This window comes from Sminthopsis crassicaudata, chromosome 4 (genome assembly GCF_048593235.1).
Source record: "Sminthopsis crassicaudata isolate SCR6 chromosome 4, ASM4859323v1, whole genome shotgun sequence".
Classification (NCBI taxonomy): domain Eukaryota; kingdom Metazoa; phylum Chordata; class Mammalia; order Dasyuromorphia; family Dasyuridae; genus Sminthopsis; species Sminthopsis crassicaudata.
In genome coordinates, this window is record NC_133620.1 from 383,837,165 (window position 1) to 383,858,283 (window position 21,119).

The 21,119-nt window shown below is 32.8% G+C and overlaps 1 protein-coding gene across 4 annotated transcripts in view; it reads right to left on the reverse strand.

Annotated features, from left to right (window-relative positions):
• The window catches only part of PCNX2 (pecanex 2), a 370,349-nt gene that overhangs the window by 240,020 nt on the left and 109,210 nt on the right, over window positions 1-21,119 (reverse strand). For all 4 annotated transcript variants that reach the window (XM_074262410.1, XM_074262411.1, XM_074262409.1 and 1 more), the window contains exons 14-15: window positions 11,605-11,715; window positions 9,916-10,007 (exon numbers count right to left, since the gene is read on the reverse strand). In XM_074262410.1, the coding sequence (XP_074118511.1) occupies window positions 9,916-10,007; window positions 11,605-11,715 (203 nt within the window). The remainder of the gene's footprint in view (window positions 1-9,915; window positions 10,008-11,604; window positions 11,716-21,119) is intronic.

The following is a 21,119-nucleotide window of genomic DNA, read 5'->3' on the forward strand; positions in this document are numbered from 1 at the left end:
AAGTACATGGAAGTCTTCCATAAATAACTATTAGTAAAGCTTAATAATAATAACAAAGACAAATGAGAGTGAATAAACTGAGGAATACTTGAGTTCAAGTCCTCCATGATACTCTGTGATTTCTAATTAATGACTCAATCTCTATGTGCCCCAAGCAAATGCCTAGGATTTAAGTAATGAGCAGATTTGTAATCTATATTGGTCAAGGTCATTTCCACATTGGCATTTCTTCTCTTTGATGAAATGAAACCTCCTTCTAATAAAGCTTAACAATGTCAAATTATAATAAGAATCTTTTAAGATAGTAACACTAATAATAATAGTAACTACTACTTTAAAGTCTGAAGAGTGTTTTACATACTTAATCTCATAGAAAACAGGATTCACTCAAGCACAAAGAAAGTACAACTAATTACTTACTAAATCTCCCTCCAGAGGGACAAATATGCCAGTTGTTTCCATATATCACTGTCCAATACACAAATCAATCAGGGATTATATTTTCCTGTTCCACACTGCAAATGTGGAAGAAGGAAAAAAAAGGCCCATGAAATTAAATGATAATTAATTTGCTTTTACTAATTAGCGTTCTGGAAAGCAAAATTAACTCACAACCCTTCAGTCTGATTCTAAGTTTATTAACCTATAAAGCTATTTTCAGCAACCAATAATAAACAACAGTGGTGAATAAAGATACCTACACAGGCCAGAGAAATCTCTTAGGGAAGATATAGGATGTGTTGTGATAGCTCACCAGCATCTATCATCCAAGGCAATTGAAAACTGAACAGCCAATCTACTCTCTAAATCCAAAGAAAAAAGGCAAAATAAATGCATCATTAAGTTTGAAGAGAGATCACAGCTCTGGGCTTGGATGCACTAAGCTAAAGAGAACCTTTTCTCTCTCTAAAAACCCTTGTCAATATGCTAGCCATTCTTACATAATTCAAGAGACTTAATATGTGCCACATTTGAAAGTGAAATCAATCTGAGAGTCCATTAAAAAATTCTCTGGGCTTAAAAAAAGGAGCAGAAAAAAGACAGGTTGTTCTGATTTCATGTGAAAACATAACCCTCAATTTGTGCTTTAAAAAGAGATGTTAAGCATCTATGCCCATATTATTTTAGGCAGGTATAGTGGAAAGGCAAAAGACTTGGGATTCAGAAGAAGTCATGCCTTTGTTCTGTGCCTAAATCTGGAAAATGAGGACAATAATATTCCTACTTTCCATATCACATGTTTATTGTGAGAAAAAAACATTTTGCACAGCATAAAGTACTTCAGCATTGTGAAAAGTTTTTTTATGTGAACTACATAGTAATTGTGTGTGTCCCTACCTCTGACCCACTGTTCCCACCCGCTAATCTGATGACACCTTCCTTCCATTAAGGACTGCACTCAGGCTTGCTACTTCTCATCACTCTCCAAGCTTCACTTGAAGCTTGCTCTACCATGCCTCAACTTCTGGGTTCTTTTCTTCCTTTGCCCACTTAACTCCCTTTTAGTTTTCTTTTATAGCATATATAGAGAGTCTTCTCCCATTAGAATGTAAGCTCTTTAGGGACAGGGATTGTCATTCTATATGTATTTGTATTTTCAACACTCAGAACAGTTCCTGGAACACAATAAATGCCTAAATATTTGTTTACTAACTGGCAACAGATATTCATAATGATTTCATCTTTAGTTTTAACAAAATAAAGGAAAAATAAATACTAATATTGTCTTTAAAACTTAGAACTACTGTTGTAAAAACAAAGTTTCATATTAATAACATACAGCAATTATGAGACACCCTCTAACCATCAAATCACTTTAGAAATTTGATTAAAATTCATAACTATAAAAGAGAAGTTAAATATTACCTTAAGAGAAAAAAAAAAGATGGACAAAGACAAGATCTAAAACGATAGCAAGAAGAAATCACAAGTAAAGCTGGAGCACAAGTTCTGACTGATTCTTAAACCAATTCTACTAGATCATGCTTCTATCTCATTTACTTTTAAAAGTCTTATTTGCACCATATTCAATACCTGATCAATATATTTTTTTAATTTTTGCTACTTTACTACTTATTCATTCCTATTCTCATTTTAAAATTTACTTAAAAATCAAGCTGGTTGTTTTCTTAACATAACTCTCCTTAAAGACATAATATTAAGGATTTCATGGATAATGCTCTCATTGCTAAGTTTCCTTTTACCCTTCTCCTGGCATAGAGACAAGAAAGAACAAGTGAAATGATCTTTCTGTTTGCCTCAAATTACCCCCTTAAGAACATAAAGAGTAAAATCCATCAAAATTCAAATTAGGTATAATTTTTCCATATCAACTAAAAAATGAGTTCTTATATAGATAAATCACAAGTAATATTATGTAAATCTTGCAATGGTTAGCATATAAAATCAATGAGTTAACCCATGAGCAAGATTGCTTATCTACAAAAAACTACTTGTTTGTCCATATGAAGACTATTGTGTGAAAACAAAAGATGTCTAAGTGAAAGATTATTTTTAAAAGGAATTTTTAGTATTGTTAAACCCAAACTAAACCCAAACATATACATACACACAGAACTAAGCTTTTTTAAAGCTTTAATGTGCTGAGTGTAAGTTCATTTCCTAGGCATCATAATCATCCTTCTTTCTTTTACAATGTAAGCTTTATAACCTTTCTTTTAACGGAAAATAACATTCCAACTTATCTTAATCTTATTTCTTTTAGTGGGAGATCAAGTCAATCTTTTCTCCAAACATCTCTAGCAGAGAAAGGTCCTCTCTTCCATTTCATGGCTTAATTACAAAGTAAGATCTATTTTGGATGATATTCTTGACCACAAATCCCTTCAGACAGAAAATTGTAGCCAACAATACAAAAAGTCATGAAATTATGTACTTTATCTTCATGGGCAACATGAACACTTTGAATGAATGAATGAAAAAAAAATGTTTATTAAGTTCTATGTGCCTACAGCAAGATTATACGATGATCAATTCTGATGGATATGGGCATTTTTAACAGTGAGATGATTCACACCAGTTCCAATGGTCTTGTGATGAAGAGAGCCATTTACACACAGAGAAAAAACTGTGGGAACTGAGTGTAGTTTACATCATAGCATTTTCACACTTTTTGTTGTTGTTTGCTTGCATTTTATTTTCTTCCTCATTTTTTTTCTGCTTTGATTTGATTTTTCTTGTGCAGCAAGATAATTGTATACATATGTATGCATATATTGAATTTAACATATATTTCTACCATGTTTAACATATATTGGACCACTTGCCATCTAGGGGAGAGTATAGGGGAAGGAGGGAAATTGGAACACAAGTTTTTGCAAGGGTAAATGTTGATGAATTATCCATGCATATGTTTTGAAAAATAAAAAGCTTTAATAAAGAAAAAAAGGGAAAATATTATATGTGCCAGATGCTGAGGACCAGGAATACAAATACTGTTCCTGCTCTCATGGAGTTTGCATTCTAACATGGAAAGATGTTCAAGAGAGTAATGGGCAACAATAGGTGTTTGGGTCTAGAAAATCAAAGAGATACTAAATGATTGATGAATTATCCCTAGGAATGGCAGTGTTGATTTAATTGCTGTATCAGCACACACACACACACACACACACACAGATACAGAGACTCATACAAATCACAAGAATCGTAGTTTTTTGAGTTAATCTATTAGTATTAGAATAACAGACAAGAGGCAAACTAATAATTCCGAGTTTGGACATCTAAGTGAATATTGGGCAAGCAAATATTAGGGATCAGTCTATGAATATCATTTTGCTTAATTTTCAGCAGACATATATGTGTAATCCTAAACCAGCTTTTCTAATTTTGGAGGTGGGAAAGATCAGCCCACCGTAAATTAATAATGTTCCTTTCTACACTATTATCATAAGACTCATTCTAGTGCTAAATCTATGATTCTGTGAGCAATCTAAAAGCATCTATTAAGAATCTATTATGTGGTGGGTAAGGTGCCAGGAAGTGAAGATACAGATTAAAAAGCAATTTTTACCCTCTGTGAGCTTACACTCTAACATGAGTATAGTCTAACATGATCACCTATATATTTCACAGACATCATTTTATTCTATATAAATTTCTCATAAACTTATGAATACAGTTCTGATTTTGCATTCTATACCATTTAATATTTTGTAATGATAAGATTATTGGGTTTATCTAGTTCTTAATTATCTAATTTTTATGTTCTTGCTGTTGTAATAGACTACTGACGTTTTATGAAAACATTAATTCAATTCAGTAGTTTCTGCATTTCTACAAGACCCCTTTTGAACACTATATGGATGAATCAAAGCATATTTACATATCCCCAAATGAATACATTACTGCCTATGAAACTTTGCTTACACTTTTAAAGTGTCAAAAATGTTCTCCCTTTCCTTCTTCATCTGTTGAATCTGAGCTCTCCTCTTAACTGGATTACTGGCTGAGTGTGAGGCATAAAAGTCTGATAGAGATAATGCTGATATTATTCCATATAACTGTGTGATGGGAGAAGGTGGTACAAGAGATTTGGAAAGGAGATCCATTCTTCAAGAAAGGCATGTGTGATTTCAGACTCTCTTCAAGCCCCATTAAGTTTTATGAATAAAGAAAGGCTACAGACATGTAGAAGAAGTTAGCTCCACAAAAACTCCTTCATTTCCATGTTGCCTCTTTAGAGACTTCAGGAAATTTCTTTTTGATTGCAATTGAGATCTCATTTTATTAATATTAAAATGACTCATTCGCTCTGTTTATTTTATGATATAAAGTACATAACTTCTCTTATTACAGTTTGTTAAGTGTTTACATAAATGAGTTTGCTCACCATTCTGTGATGGATCTTTGGTTTAACTAGCTTTGGGTGGGAAGGAGTTAAGTCTGTGTATATAAGCTTTGGGCAACCTATTTAAGAATAATCAGATAAATGTTTTATTTTTAAGCTATTGTGCCCCTAGCTCAACAATATTTGGAGAGAGATAATTTCATCCCCTAAGAGATGCCCAGCCTGGCTATGCTTAGGGAATTGTCTTCCCCACCCAAGTAATTTATTGGTGATGGTCTGGATTGTAGATCATATTTATCAAGGATTCTAATGACTCCTATTTAGACAGCTGGTTTGGACCAATACATGTTATGTGTGAACACATTTTCCTACACACTATATTCTTTGAATTCCAATTTAGATCCCACCTTCTCTTTGAAGATTTTCATTATTCCTCTGCTATTAACAAATTTTCATTTCTCACATAGCATTTTTTCATACTTCTCAATTATCCTATGTTTTTGTACATTCTAGATTTTTATGTATTAAGTTATAAGCTCTAAAGGAGGAAGCACTACATGACCTCCTTTTAGAACCTAGAATAGTACTTTACAAACCATAGGTGCCTAGTAAATATTTATTGAATCTGGTTACCAGATAGAACTTTTATTATAATTTATTTTTCTAAAATTAACTCCATTATCAGTTTAGGCTACAAGCCCAAGTAGTAAAAAATTGTTCTCTCTTGTTTCTGTTCTCTCTTGTTTCTTCCTCTCTCCTTTTGCTCTGGATTCTTGAGGTCAAAAAAAAATCAGCAATCAGAGTTATCTCATGACATTTGGCAGCACATTTTCATCATCACTACTGCTGCCTGGACCTTTTTGATCAGAAAAACTAGCAGATTAATTGGTATTCTTTTTCTTTTTTTATTTGCCTTTGTTTTTCTCCATATGCTTCTTGCTGTCTGGTTTGTATTTTTAGCCAGAAATTACAATGTTTTGTGCATATATGTATGTGAGCTTGCATGTTTTATAAATAATATATGCACAAATAGACATATACATATTGAATTAAAAAGGGTAGCTTCTTATGTTCCTTCTAGCTATAAATCTATAATCCTATGAAACTGGGAAAAATAATAGAGTAATTCTAATAAAAATAAACACAAAATATATAGCACATATAAGAATAACTTGCCAAGATATTTTTACAATAGATAATGAGAGGCAGTATCATAATTGAAGGAAAGTTAGATTTGAAGCCTCTGGATGTAAAGTTTTTTTCTTTACTCTAACCTGTGTGATCTTAGGCAAAATATTTTCTCCTTCTGACCCTCATTTTACTCTGGGTTCCATCCTCACTGTCTGGATTTCTTCACTCCCTTTACATCAGCCTTGCCCATGAGTACCTAACACCTCTTCAATGCAAGCTACCCCAAATTGCTTTCCAATTTCTCTCCTCTCTGTTTTCCATCTCCCCTTTGTTTTTCCTTCCACTGTAATGTAGCATTATTGAAAGTGTGAACTGTGAATTTTTCTTATGTCTGTATCCTATACCTGTCAGATAGCATGTGCTTAATAAATATGTATTTACCATATTAGGGAATGCTGAATGTATCTTCTTGTCTGTATTATAATCATCTCAAACCCAACTTGCCCAAAATGGAACTCATATTTCTCCTTAAACCTAATCTTACATCTATCTTTCTTATTTATATAAAGGATGCTACAATCTTATCTTGCTTCAAAACTTCAAAATTATCCTCCACTTTTTATGCTCTATCAACTACTTTATCTAAGCATTGTCAAATTTTATCTAAATTCATAATCTCATGTTTGTCCTTCTCTCTACTCATGTGGTTACTACTCTAATCCAGGACCTCCTTATCTCTCATCTGAAATAATTGGAACTGTTTCTTAATTCCTCAGCCTCTAGCTTCTTGCTTACCAATTCCTTCTCCACACAAACTACCAATTTAATATCCCTCAAACATAAGTCTGACCATGTTGTTCTCCCACTCAAGAGGCTTAAGTGACTTCCCATGTAATAGAACATAAAATACACAGTACTTTGGCATTTAAAAACCTTTATAATATGATCTATATTTCCAAAGGTATGTCAACTGATTCCCCTTACAGTCATATCAATCTAGAAAAACATGATATCAACTTATATTACAAAGAGGAATTATAAGCAGCCAATAATATGGAAGATTATTTCAAGTAACAAATAATTAGAAAAATGGAAATTTGCACAACTTTTAGAGTTTTATCTCATACTCCCCAAAACAGCAAAATGATAAAAGATAGAAATGATACATTCTGTTAGTGGAAAGACACAAAAAGATCTATAGCAAAGTTATGTACTTGTCCCACTATTATGGGAAATTGTTTGGAATTAGCAAAAAGTAACTAAATTCTATGTATACTTGATCTGGTGATCCTACACTAGTGGGCATATCCTCAAAGGAAGTCAAAGACAAAAAGAAAAGTCCCAGATATTCATAGTTGTATTTTGTATGATAGCTTCTTGCATATACATACATATATATATATATATATATATATATATATATATATATATATATATGTATATATTTGGTTCTATCAGTAAGGCTTGGGTTCCTGTTTTCCCCCAATCTTACTTGAATTACTGTGCTTTTAGGAAATCTATACTTCTTTTTGTCCATCCTTCCTTCTCTACATAGAATAAGAAACTGGCCAAAGGTGATTTGTGCAGGCCAGGCTTTTCACAGTACCAACTGTAACTGAATTAAACTACGGGCATTCCAAATAATTAATGAAAATGATAAAGGGAATAATTGGATAGAATTAAAAATACCTGGTAATAATCCTAGACTTTATGATTTTACCTTGCATTTTGAGAGCCCTTCTATCTGAGTAACTTAAACACTTCACAAACACACACTCCATTAAACCTTTTGGGAACAATGGTAGATAAAAACAGCCTCTATTTTACAGATGAGGGAGCTAAGGTAAATAAAAAAAAAGAAGTTATTTAATCTATTCACCTAAAAGCCTGAACCAGGCTACAATGAAGCCTATCTATTTGGGGTAGTTTATACTATATGTAGACTTTAATGATTCTTTAATGATTTCTTGCCTGGAAGTTCAGTCTCTTCAATGAGACTGTAATGAAAGCGAGGACCATAGCAAGCTTTTTTCCATACATATAGAAGCCAAGTAGTGAAATGGGAAAAGCTTCATCTCTGGAGTCAGAAGATATCAATTAAAATCATGCCTCTAAGTGATCCCAGACAAGTTACTTTCCCTTTATGGGTCTCAGTTTCCTGATCTGTAAAATGAGGATATCGCAGTAGATTATCTTTAAATGTATAATCCTACTATTCCTGTCAACATATCTAACATAGTGTTACACTATATTAGAAGGATAAAAGACATGCAATAGAAATATTATTGAATAGAATTAATTGGAAGTTCAGAATTAAAGAAAAGCAAATGATTCCGTTAATGAAGCCAGTAGTTCTTATATTCCAACATTGCTAATAGCCATGCACTTAAGTCACAATAAATATAATATTTTTCAGTCTAGACCTATTATTTAAACATTGTTAGTCAAGAAGCATTTATAATGTGCTGGGGACTGTATTAAATGCTAAGTATACAAAGAAAGGCAAAAATAAAGTCCCTAAATTCAAGAAGCTCCCATTTTGATAGAATCAGTATTTAGGAATTAACTGCTAAGTGACACAGTAAATAAAGTGCCAAGCCTGAAGTCAAGAAGATTCATCTTCCTGAATTTCAAATCTAGTCTCAGACGCTTACTAGCTGGACAAGTAGTAGGTCTGAACCCTGTTTGTTTCAGTTTTCTTATCTATAAAATGAGCTGGAGAAGGAAATAGCAAACCATTCTGGTATCTTTGCCAAGAAAACCCTAAATGGAGATCACAAAGAGTTGGAAGAAATGAAAATTGTGAATTACTTGGTGAGAGAATTCTCTCTACCAATGTAGCTAAGCTATTGTTCTACAACTCATAGTTTTAGTGCGTTGCCAAGATAATGAGAGGTAAATTGATTTGTCTAGGGTCACTTAGCCATTGGCAATCAGAGAAACAAACTGAAACAAAGGTATTCTGACTTTGAGACTGGCTTTTTATATATTACTCCACAATACTTCACAACATTTTATGGAAAATAGGGCTTATTTTGCACATTTTAGAAAAGCTGGAGAAAACTGAAATGATTTCCTTCCTAGTCTAGCAAAAGGAGGGTATAAATCTATAAATAGATATATACTGGATTATATGAAAAAATTAAAATATGATTTAAAATGATTTGTTCTCCCAAACAATTATGAATGCAACAAATATTCTTGAGAACAATCTGATAATGGATGTATAGCTCCAGCAAATGAATCTTAAAAGTAAATAGGTTTATGTCATACTAAGAAGAAGGTCACTATCTTTCTTTCATTCAGAACTTTTCTGAAAGATATTTGGGACATTGTACACACACATACACATGTATAAATATCATGTAATATATACACATATGTATATATAAATATATATGTTTATATATGTATATGCATTCTGTTGTCTATATGTGTATTCGCATATATAACTATACACATATGTATATATATATATATATGTATATATATATATATAAAACTATAGCTATATCTACTGTGTCATCTAGCTCCCTCACAGAATATAAATATAAATATACATGCATATACACACATACATATATACACACATATTTTATATATAAAGAAAAATGGCAAATCACTCCAGCATCTTTGCAAAGAAAGCCCAAATTGGGTCATAAAGAGTTGATCATGACTAAAAAATGATTGAACAACCTCAATAATCATGAGTACAACCAACTGACTGACTTTGAAAAGTGAACCTGCCTAAGGTCATCAAACTGGTTTCAGGAAAAGCTAGTAGTTTCCAAAAGAGTATTACCCCATTCCTCTTCACATCATATGTCTTTTAAGAAACATTAATATGCCAAACATCCAAAAGCAATCTGTTATCTTCTAGAGAAAATTCAAAGTTGATATGGAGACAAGAACAATAGTCAAACAGGTGTGTGTCTCTTTCAGATCATATCTTTCTCATTCTCATTCACACTTACCTTTACAGCCATGAAGCAGAATGCGTAGAGTACAATAGCAACCACAAAACTTCGAGAGATACTATAGATTGCAGAGAGAGTGCCAGCAGCAGCTGAAATATAAATATAGTCACTTAGCTTTCCTAGATCTTATCCCTTGTCTTTGCTAGCAACCTTTTAAAGACACAAGAAGGCATCAGGTGATAAATAAGAACTATCAAAATGACAAACTATGGCAGTGACTTAGGGGTAGGTGCCAGAAAAGAAGCCTAGACTGAAGCAATCTTAATTTAAAAAGGGCACACTATAATCAGTTGACTCAATGGTGGCAGGGGATTTAATAAAACTGAACATATTCGGTGGTCTGGTGACACAGGTTTGTAGTTGCACCCCCTGGGGGGTTGATGCTAGAATCTCTCAAGCTCATGAGTTCTGAGTTATAGATTGACATCTATACTAAGTTTGGCATTAATATATATTATTTATAAGCTTTTATAAAGTAATTTTCCAGGAATGGTAGAGAGAAGGAAGAGTCAGAAAGATATCTTCTGAGTGTTGTGCTGTAACTATAGTGGGAATCACACAAAGATTCTCCTTCTGCCAAGGCATATTAGTAATTTGACCATTAACACTGAGGATCTTCTCTTCCCAGATCTATTCAGTCATTCATTAGATTTTTATTTGGGCTAGGTGAAAGAAGAGATTCTACCTAGCCTCAATCACTCAATGGGTGCAGCCTCAAACTGAAACCTGTCAAAAAGCCTAGCTTAATTCTTAGTGCATCCAGGACTATCTCCAGTCCTCCTGATGTATATCTGGTCACTTGACTCAAATGTCTCTGAAGGGAAAGTGAGGCAGGTGATCTTGCACAGCCTCCCTCACACAAATCTAATTCACTTGCATGTCATGACATCACTTCCCTGATGTCATGTTACTCTTCAAAAATGAAGTTCAAACAACTACAATTCATCTGGAACTTGGAATCACAGTTTTATAGATTTTTGGCTGGAAGGAATATTAAAAGTTATAAGATCATACTTATAGAGCTGGAAGAGATCTCAGAGTTATCTAGTCTGAATCCCCCTTTTTGTAGATGTGGAAACTGAAACATAGCGAAGTGAAAAAGACTTGCCAAAGATCACATGGATAATAAATGTCAGTGGTGAGATTTGAAGTTATATATTTTGCCTTCAAGTACAAAATATGTTTTTTGAAAGTCTTTTAGGTGAGAGAGAATAGGTGGAGCAGGAAGAGAAAGGGAATGAGAGAATGAAGAGAAAAGGGAAAAGGGGCATGAATCTGGGAAGGGAGGGAAAGGGAAAAGAGAGAGAGAGGAGAGAGAGAGAGAGAGAGAGAGAGAGAGAGAGAGAGAGAGAGAGAGAGAGAGAGAGAGAGAGAGAGAGAGAGAGAGAACTTGGGGAGAGAGAGAGAAGAGAAAAAGAAAGGAAGAGGGGAGAAGAGAGAGGGGAAGAAAGAAAGGGAAAGAGAAAGGAAGAGAGAAAGGGAGAGAGAGAAAAAAGAAAAGAAAGATCATTGATTCAGATTAAGAAACCTCGATCTAGATAAACAAACAACAAAATATATTTTTAAGGGGGGAACAAAGTAAACCTAACAATATCCCCATTCTGTGTTTTAGGGTTTATTTTCTTTTCTTGAATCTCAGGTTCTCCTTTTAATAAAATTATGTACATATATATATGTTTGACTTACCAGAACCACCAAAAGCCAGCATGTCAATTTGTTCTAAGAGATAAATGGCAAAAGTGTTGATCTGAGGGAAGAGGCCAAGAAGAGAGATAGCAGGAAAGCAGTATAAGAATACTGAAAGATGAAACAGAACAGAAGAAAAACATTATATGTATAAATCAACCAATCAATAATTAAACATTTATTAAGCACCTACTATGCATCAGGTACTAAGAAACTTTACATATTCTAAAGGAAAGATAGATGAAAAATTTCAGTATATTAAATGGCAATATTTTGTTGACAAAATCTTTTGGAAAAAAAACTGCCAAAGCATTACATAGTCAATTTTTTTATCATTTTAAATGTGGTTTTATTTAAGCGGGGTTCCCATAACCATGATTATGGAATCTCATAAAAGGTCTCTATCCTTAGGTCTGTCTCTGTGAGTGGAGTAGTATTACTTAGAACTAACAGATTTCCATTTACTACCAGAAATTCTGAATACACATGATTGATGAAAATCCCATTTGGACCCTAATTGCTCATTCTGTTCAGATATATCAGGATTCTCCATATATGAAGGGTATTGTGGAAGTTAGGGGGAAGTATAAGGGTTCAGAGTAACTTTTGAATGCTGCAAGATCATGTTTATTTTCTGCAGTGAAATTGTTGGAGTAGTACTTTTGCTTATACTTTTTCATACCCATTGTGAACTGACAGAAAATAGATTTAGTTATCCCTTTATAACAAATGCTAAGGAACTGTACCAATTCATTTTTCATAGGGCATGTTTATTGAATTAAACATAGTAATAATAAGTATAATAAGGGGTCTTTGGTCTGGAACATAAAAACTATATCTTGGTCATAATATCATTTTATGTTATATACAATTTAAATAAGATCTGATTTAGCCCTGACACTTAATATCTAGATAGCTATCCATCAACAAGTCAATTAATCTTTCTCTGGGTCTCCCTTTCCTCAAAAAGTAGTACTTGGGTAAAATACTACCATTTCTTATCTGTATGGCATTGGTCATGGCACTTAACCACAACAAGAGAGATAAACTAATTAACATGTAAGATCCCCTTCTCTCTCTCTCTCTTCATCTATGACTCTATGAAAATAAAGGAGTTTATAATATGAACAAGTTTTGTATTAAAGATAGTTAGATACTTGAAGACAGATCAGAAAAATATAGACAGAGAAATAGTCTGGCACATAAAACAGGGAAGCTGACATAAATAAAGTAAGGAGAACTTGGACACAATGAAGAATGGAATCAGAAGACTGAAAATGAGTATCATAGATAGTAAACAAACCATCTCTGTAAGGGAAAAATGGTCTTGCCAGATGTGTGGAAATAGAATTTAATGACACACTGTGATAACAGTCTAATCTGTAAACTGGTAGCACTAGCAACTAGACCTTCTGGGGAACATCTAAAAGGACTGAATCTACCGTCTTTATTTTTAAAGTGTAGAGGTGAAATGAATAGCAAATGGAGACTGTAGCACATCTGTCAGGTTGCAGTTGTGGTGAAAGAAAAGCAATCAGACCGTTATTATGTTAGTAGGGCTATTGGAAAATTGTACTTGAAATTACAGACATTATTTTGCACTGTTTTTTTTTCAAAAGTAAAAAATGAAAAAAGTCCCTGCTGTTATTGGCAATGTTCCCTAGAAACAAAAATATATTTGTTAGTATACTACTGAGCAGGTCTGCAATTTTCTCTCACTTCTTCTCCATCTTCATTTTCCCTAATAATTACTATAAATGAAGAAACTTCTGGTAGAGCTCTCATTTTTTCAAGTGGCATTTATATAGGAGACACTGGTAATTTGATTTCTTTCTTTGTTAAGTGTGAAAAATATCATGTTACCATACTAACAGATTTGGGACTTAAACATTGTGCAGGATTAAAATTCTACAAAAGTAATAATTAAACTAATTTCATCCAATGTGATTAGATATGCCTTTTGTGTTTCTCCAGTCTGTCTTATCTGACAATTACCTCCTTGTCTAGCTCCTGGGTTGTTCATAAAGCAAAGAGGTCCAGAAAAAAAACCATATACACATAAAACTCAGAAACTTGAATAGTAAGGAAGATCAATATAAATAATAAGTAATTATGATTAAAATTTTAACAGTGCTACGAATATCCAAACACATAATATGGTCACATAGGATTTCTCATTCCCCTCAGCTGGCTACTTGACATTCTCATATCATTCCAAATTTTAGGGTAACACATGAGTATATTTGAATATTTCTTCATTAATTATTAAAATTTCAGCATCTTTCTTAATCAACTAGCTATAAAGTTCCTATTCCAAATGAGAAATATCATTATTTTAAAATAAACTGGAGAAATTTTCCTTCTAATAAGTAATTACTTATATCCATATCTTAATAAGATCTATATAATCTAAGTATCTCTGCAATTATAAAATCCACATAATCCTAACCTCTTGGAATTAAATGAATATTAAAATTACTATGTAACAATTTGTTTATGATGAATTTATTAAAACTGTATAAATCATTATTCACAATATTTTAGCTATAATAAGAAAGACCACAACATTCTTAAATCATTACTGTAAATGCAGGAGACCACTATGGAAAATACAATCAGTTCAATTACAATATCAAAGTCTAATTTCAAAAATTGTTTCATAATAAAAGAAGATTCCCTCTATTTCCTTTATTTCTCTCTTCTAAGACAAGAAAACTTTTTTTTAGCTTCTATGCTATTCTATTAACCCTTCACTCTTAAATTTCTCCCCAGACTCATTTATCATAAAATTCTCTTTATAATGCTTCTTTATTAAGTAAATTAGAAAAATGCGTTTCTTAATTCTCTTTCTGCCTTCTCTATAGGCATTTTTCAGTTTCTCAAAAAAAACTCTGCAACCCCCAAATTGCAAATCCTAAATAGCCCATTCCATTTGCCCCTTAAACTATAGTAATAGAAATTGTAAGTTCTTTTGAAATAGAAATTACATAGTGCTTTCAAAAACTTCATTTGGCTTATAGCATCAAGTCCTATCCAATATGGTGAAATGCTAGATTCTACTGACTTTAATCTTTTTATCCATTTCTCCTCTGCCTTTTTCACTACTTGCCAACTTCTTGTCAATACCTTAAGACTAATCTTTCTATCTTCTAAGTCTTGCCCTCTTCTCTTTTCACATGACTGTCTTTTGTCAATATCATTCACTTCCAGTTTCAAATAGAATTCTATTCAGATGAACACCAAATTTATATTTAAATTCCCAACCACTCTCCTCTCCATAGTGCAACTACAGTTATCCAGAGGGCCTCAAGTTCAAAATTCTAAAATAAAGTCTTTATCTAAAGGCCTACTTCTCATTCTGATGCTATGATTTTTGTTGATGGCCCCATTATTAACAGTCTCCTATGTTAAAATATTATATTTTAACCTTTTTCTAGACTCTCATATTCACTCAATTATTAAATATTGTTAACTCTTTACAATATCACTTGCATCCTTTCTTTTTTTTCTTTTCTATTCTCACAACCACTACCTTTATAAATGGCCCACTCCATTGCCATCTTGCTAAACTTCTGTGGTAGCCTCCTAATAAATCTTCCTACTTCCATTCTCTCCCTTATCCAGTCAGTACATTAAAACTATTTTAGACTAATTTTCCTTAGATATATTACTCATTTTGTCATTGTTTTCCTGAATTGTAAAAGGGAAGAAAAAAAAGAAAGTTATGTGGTAACTTTATTATATATATAGAAGGAATAGCAAGTTGTACATAATAGATTTGCAGTTTCATGTACAATATTTTTCATATTCTACTATGTTATGGGAAATTGTTGTTTTGTTTCTTAAGCTCAAAATAAAATAAATAAAATTTTAAAAATGATATCTTGTCATCAACTGAGAAAAGTTCAGAATCTCTTGCCTGGTATTCAAAGTCTCCACAATCTGATGCTAGCTTATCTATTTGTAAATTACTGACAAAATGACTAAGTTTAATGGTGTTATTATTTTTTTAATTTTATTTTTATTTATTTTTGGTCTAGACTTACAATTTATTGGTATGGAAAGCTCCCAGTGAAGAAAGTCTCTATTATTACAGATCACTATCTGCTCTGAAATTTTTGTCTTAGAAAATTGCTTTGGGCTCCTGAAAGACTAAAATATTTGCCCATGGTTACACCATACCCAGTAGAGGTGAGACTTGAATTCTGATACTCCCAAATCCAGGATCAGATCAATAGCCATTATGCCATACTGTCTCTACCAACCTAAAATCTTCAAAAGTAGTCAGAGTTTGACTAAAAATTCCACAAAAAGCAGATCTCTAGATAAATTCTATTCCATTTTTGGGTAGCACTAATTATTAGAAAATGTCTTCTACTTATCAGCTTCTATCCAATTTTTTAAGTTTGTATGTGGGGGTTAAATAAGAAATAAATCTGATTCCTTTCCCACATAGTAGTCCTTTAAATTGAGGACATGCTGACATCAGGATCAAGAGGAGAGAGATGATGACTCATAATATATGTTGCAAGATGTACTTTTGACCACTCTTCTCTGAATGTTCTTCTCATCTATAGGAATTCTTCATATAAAGTGGCACTCATCACTAAATGCAATAGTTTTAATATTTTACATTAAGATAGATTCTGATAAAGTCTTATTTGTCATGTCCTGAATTTTATTATTCTCATATTGCTGTCTAATGAAACAATAATAAGCACTTATACAAAGTTTTATGATATACAAAGTGTTTTATAATTATTATCTCCCTTTCTTAACACTATAACTCTAAGAAGCAGGTTCTACCATTATCCTCATTTTACATATGACAAAACTGAGATAGATAAAAGTTAAGTTAATTTTAATTGACTGGGAATACACTGCCTTTATTTAAAACAAGATTTGAATTCAATTATTCCTGACTCCAGGACCAACACTCTATTCACTGGGTCACCTAATCCTCCACACACTAAGTTTTACCAAACTGAGATGCCATTTGTCCAGTGCCTTTCTACCTCCACTTTGCTCCCACTTTTCCCTTTACTTGATTGCCCTTCCTCCTTTTCAACTCTTATTCATAATTTTGAAAGCCCAATTCAAATGCTACCTCTTCTGCAAAGGCCTCCCTGACAACTTCAATCAGTAATAATGTTCCTTGCCAAAATCTACAAGCCTTTATTAATAAAATGCTATGTGCAAGAAACCTTTTCTAGGTACTGGAGATAAAAATACAAAATAAAACAATCCCTGCCCTCAAGGAGATTAAATTCTATCAAGAAAACAGACTTTTCCAATATCAGGAGATAAATTGTGGATATAATCTTTAAAAATGAGTTTATGACTACTTGCTACACTGAGTTTTTTAGGCATCTCTGAGACTAGTGCTACCTTCCATCTTGCCTTAAATGACCTTTTAATGAAGATCTCCTCATCACTAGAATTTCTCCCCTATCTCGACCTCAATCCTAGGAATCACTACCCAGCAGCGAATATTCACTTTTTTTTTTCAGAAATGTGAAATACAAATTATCCAATGGGTACACCTTAGGGGCTACTTTGTACAAGGCACTGTCTTAAGTCCTGAAGTGATACAGTTAAATGTGTTATAGATCCTGCTCTCAAAGAACTTAAATTGAGTTAGAGGGGAGAAGGGAAATGTCTAAGTGATATCTAAGGTTCTTCCAACTCTCAAACCTATGATATTGTAGACAAACAGATTAACTATGGAATAAGGGAAAATAGGAAATGAAATTAAGAGACTTAACTAAGATGGAGCACTCTGTGAGAAATCTGAAAATAAAATATGATATTTCCATCTTGGAGAAGATGAATAAAGTCTTCACAGAGAAGGTGGAACATGAATTGGACTTTAAATTGGACTTAGTGATAGTATTGTAGACAAGAAAAACAGTAGAAGGGTAGAAGATAGAACATGAAAGGAAGCCAGAGAAATCCAGTTTGGTTAGAAAGAAAAGTGTATGAATGGGAGCATCAATCAATCAACAAGCATTTGAAAGCACCACTAAGTGCCAAGTACTTTGCTAGTTTCTAAGGATACAAAAACAAAAGAGAAACACTCCTTATCTTTTAATAATATGAAATCTGGCTGGAAAGGTCCATTGGAGACATATTTTAGTTAGTTTTAAATGCTAGGATCATTTTTTTTTACTTCATAGGAAAAAAGGGAAATTACTGAATGTTTCTGAGGATAGGAGTGCCATGTTTAGAGTAGTACATGACTTATTATAGAATTATAGAATAGAAGTGGCAAAAACCTAGAGGCAAAGAGACTAGTAAGGAACATATTCTGGTAAACAAAGTGGGAAGAGATGAGGTTCTAAAAAAAGGGGGGGATAGTTCCAGTGAGAGTAGAGAGAATGAGATAGACCAAGAATTGCCATTAAGAGGGGAATATCAGGTCTTAGTAACTATTGGATTATGTGTGATATAAGTTAAAGAAAAAATTAAACAAACATGCATTTTGATTTTTCTCTAGTGGGCACAATTTATATTAAGAAAGAATCTATGCAGTCCTGTGCAGAACATCAGATTTGGAAGCAGAGAGCCTAGGTTTGAATCTTGCCTCTGCTAGTTATTTCTGTGAGCTGCAATTTCTTCAGAGAAAAACTGCAAAATCATATAGTTTTATTATACAATCTCTAAGGACCCTTCCATTTCTAAATCTATAATTCTTATTCTAATACTTTGTTATTATAATTAACTCATTTTAAGCCTGGGGCTGTGTAATGGTACCTGGGACCCACATGGTTCCCTTTTCTGTTTCTTTAGGGAGTACAATCACAATTGCTTCAATCCCCCAGTTAGGAAAATTCCAAACACTTGAGCAGAGGTTTGGCATTCTTCCTTAACATACATTTATATTTATCACTAGTTAATTCCTGGCCCTTTTGTGTTTGAAGCAAAATTCAACTTATTGAGAATGTTTGGGAGAAGCAGCAGCAGAATATATTGCAGTGTCTTAATAGATAAATACTGTCAGGGGAAGCAAGGGGAAGAAAACACTTCTTAGAATTTTCTTTACTCATTGTGAAGGTCAGTACAACTGGTAGTATTCCTCCAGTCTTTCTTTCTGAGATTACTATAACACCATTCATGCTTTCTGAATCTCCTTGTTCCCCACTAGAGATAAAGAATATTGCTCCTTCTCTGATTGTTATTATTGTTTATTCTTTGCAGATCACATCATGAAGTAAGTTCCCAGATTTCTAGCTCCGTACTTCTCCCCTTAGGCTTTGAGACCCTCAAAATATCTCCCTGGATCTGAAATAGCTCCTGCCTTTTTAAAAGTTGTGAGCTCCTCAGTATATGACCAAATTTATCTTCCTATCAAGAAAGATTTCCTATTGAACCACATTGAAATATTTTTGCGGTATTCCAGGAAGTGACCAAGTCTCATTGACCCCTGATCCTTTCTGACTGATTAAATCAATGTTGTTGTTGTTGTTGTTTTTTTTTTTTTTTACCTAACAAAAGTAATTATTTTTAAATGGGAGTAATCAATGGAAGGGAAAACTTAGATGATTCAATGGATTGTACATTGGGCTTGAATCAGGAAGATGAATCTTCATGAATTCAAATCCAACCTTGGATACTTAGTAGCTGTGTAACTCCAAGCAAGTTACATTAATCTGGTTGCGTCAATTTCCTCATCTATCAAATGATCTAGAAAGAAAATGATCAATCAGTTACTATAGTATATTGGGAAAGGAAATCATAAATGGATTGTGAAAAATCAGACATAATTGAGAAACAACAAAATCAATGCATCTCTATACTCCATTTGCTCATCTTTTAGTGGTATTCTGAAAATATCTGCACCTCCTTTAAAAATCAGAAGTGTCAAGAAATAAAAAATGATAGCAGCAATTATAATTGACAAAATTCAGAACCATTGTTTGTCCTAAACATATGAAATTTAACCCCAGCAAAACTCCATTTAGCTTTTAAGACATTCAGTAAAAATAACAGTTATAAACAAGCTTAAGCTCAGCTCATTCAAACTCAGAGAAAAAAATACAGACTTGTTTCAAACATAATGCACCATCTGGCTTATGTCTAATACAAATCAGCAGAGACATAAGGAGCTAAAAAATGAGGCAACTGATAGCACCACCATGACCACTATTGTTGATACTTACAGGAATCATCTAGGATTTCAATGCCATAAAGAACCTTTGGGATCATCCAGATCATTTTACACTTGGGAAAATTGAGGTCCAAAGGAAATAAGTGATTTGGCCAGTGTCACACTGCAGAGCTAGTAATAACAGATCAGTTCCAGGTCTTCTAAATCCTAGGCTTTTGTTCTTTTATTTTTTTTTCTTCTTTATTAACCATGTGTTCCCTTTTATCTATCTACTATCAAATAAAATAATATATGTAAAATACATTGTAAACCTTAAAGTGCTCTATAAATGTTAGTTATTACAAGAAGGAAATCTATTAAATTATATGTTTTATACTTTATTTTTCTCTTATTCTCTTGCTCCTGTTCAATTTTATACTTCCTTCCTCTTTCTTAGACCTGCCAAGAATGGCCATGGGAATGGGCCTTCAGAATATTTGAATTATCTCCTAGTACCAAATTAGATATCTTTGAAAGCTCTGTAGTTCACTAGAATTTATATAATCTGAGGCTAGAATGTTTGAAAAAGAAAAGTCTCCCAATTTCCCATTTAATTCCCATCTATATTATAAATATAGAATGATATTCAAAGTAGGACAACTACAGCTCCAAAATATAAGTAAAAAGTTAAATGGGTACAGACTAGAGAGAAAATAAAGTGGAAAATAATCAAGGAAAATCTTTCACAGAATTTAAAGGCTTATATGTGTGTTTTATAGTGGTGGTACACAGCAATAAAAATTTACATTTCAATTTTTACATGAATACTTTACAATTAATTTTAATAGCCCTTCCTGAATTTTATTTTATAATACAACTTGTTATTTCTTGGTAAAGCCATGGGGTAAATTAGCCTGATGATGAAATGAATCAGTGATCAAGAGAGGATCAGATCTTTTATCTTTGTGCCAGAGCATAATACAACTCTCAAGATGAATATCTGCTTTTCTAAAGAAAGAATATACCTTTGGATTGCTGATTAACTATTTCACTTTTCCCACAGTTGAAATAATGTTAAAAACATTCAGTTCATCTCTTTCCTCTCTCTTGTTCAGATTTCCCTCCCCCATAACCTTTTCTAGGTAAGCTCAGTTAATATATTTAATACCTCTATTCTATTGATGGCTATTATTTTTCCCACTCCACCCCCTTATTTATCTTTATCCCAGAAGTCATTGAGTGTATTTTCTGGATTTTTTTTACTGCTATTTTCACTTGTTGACTTTGACATTCATACAAGAATAGAGGGAGACATTTTAATGAGGGAAAAAATATTTCCAGTGAAAACTAATAATAAGAATGTTTCTTCTCTTCCTCTCTCTTATCATATCATACCTCTTGCTATTGTTCTCTAGCTAACAGATAGAGT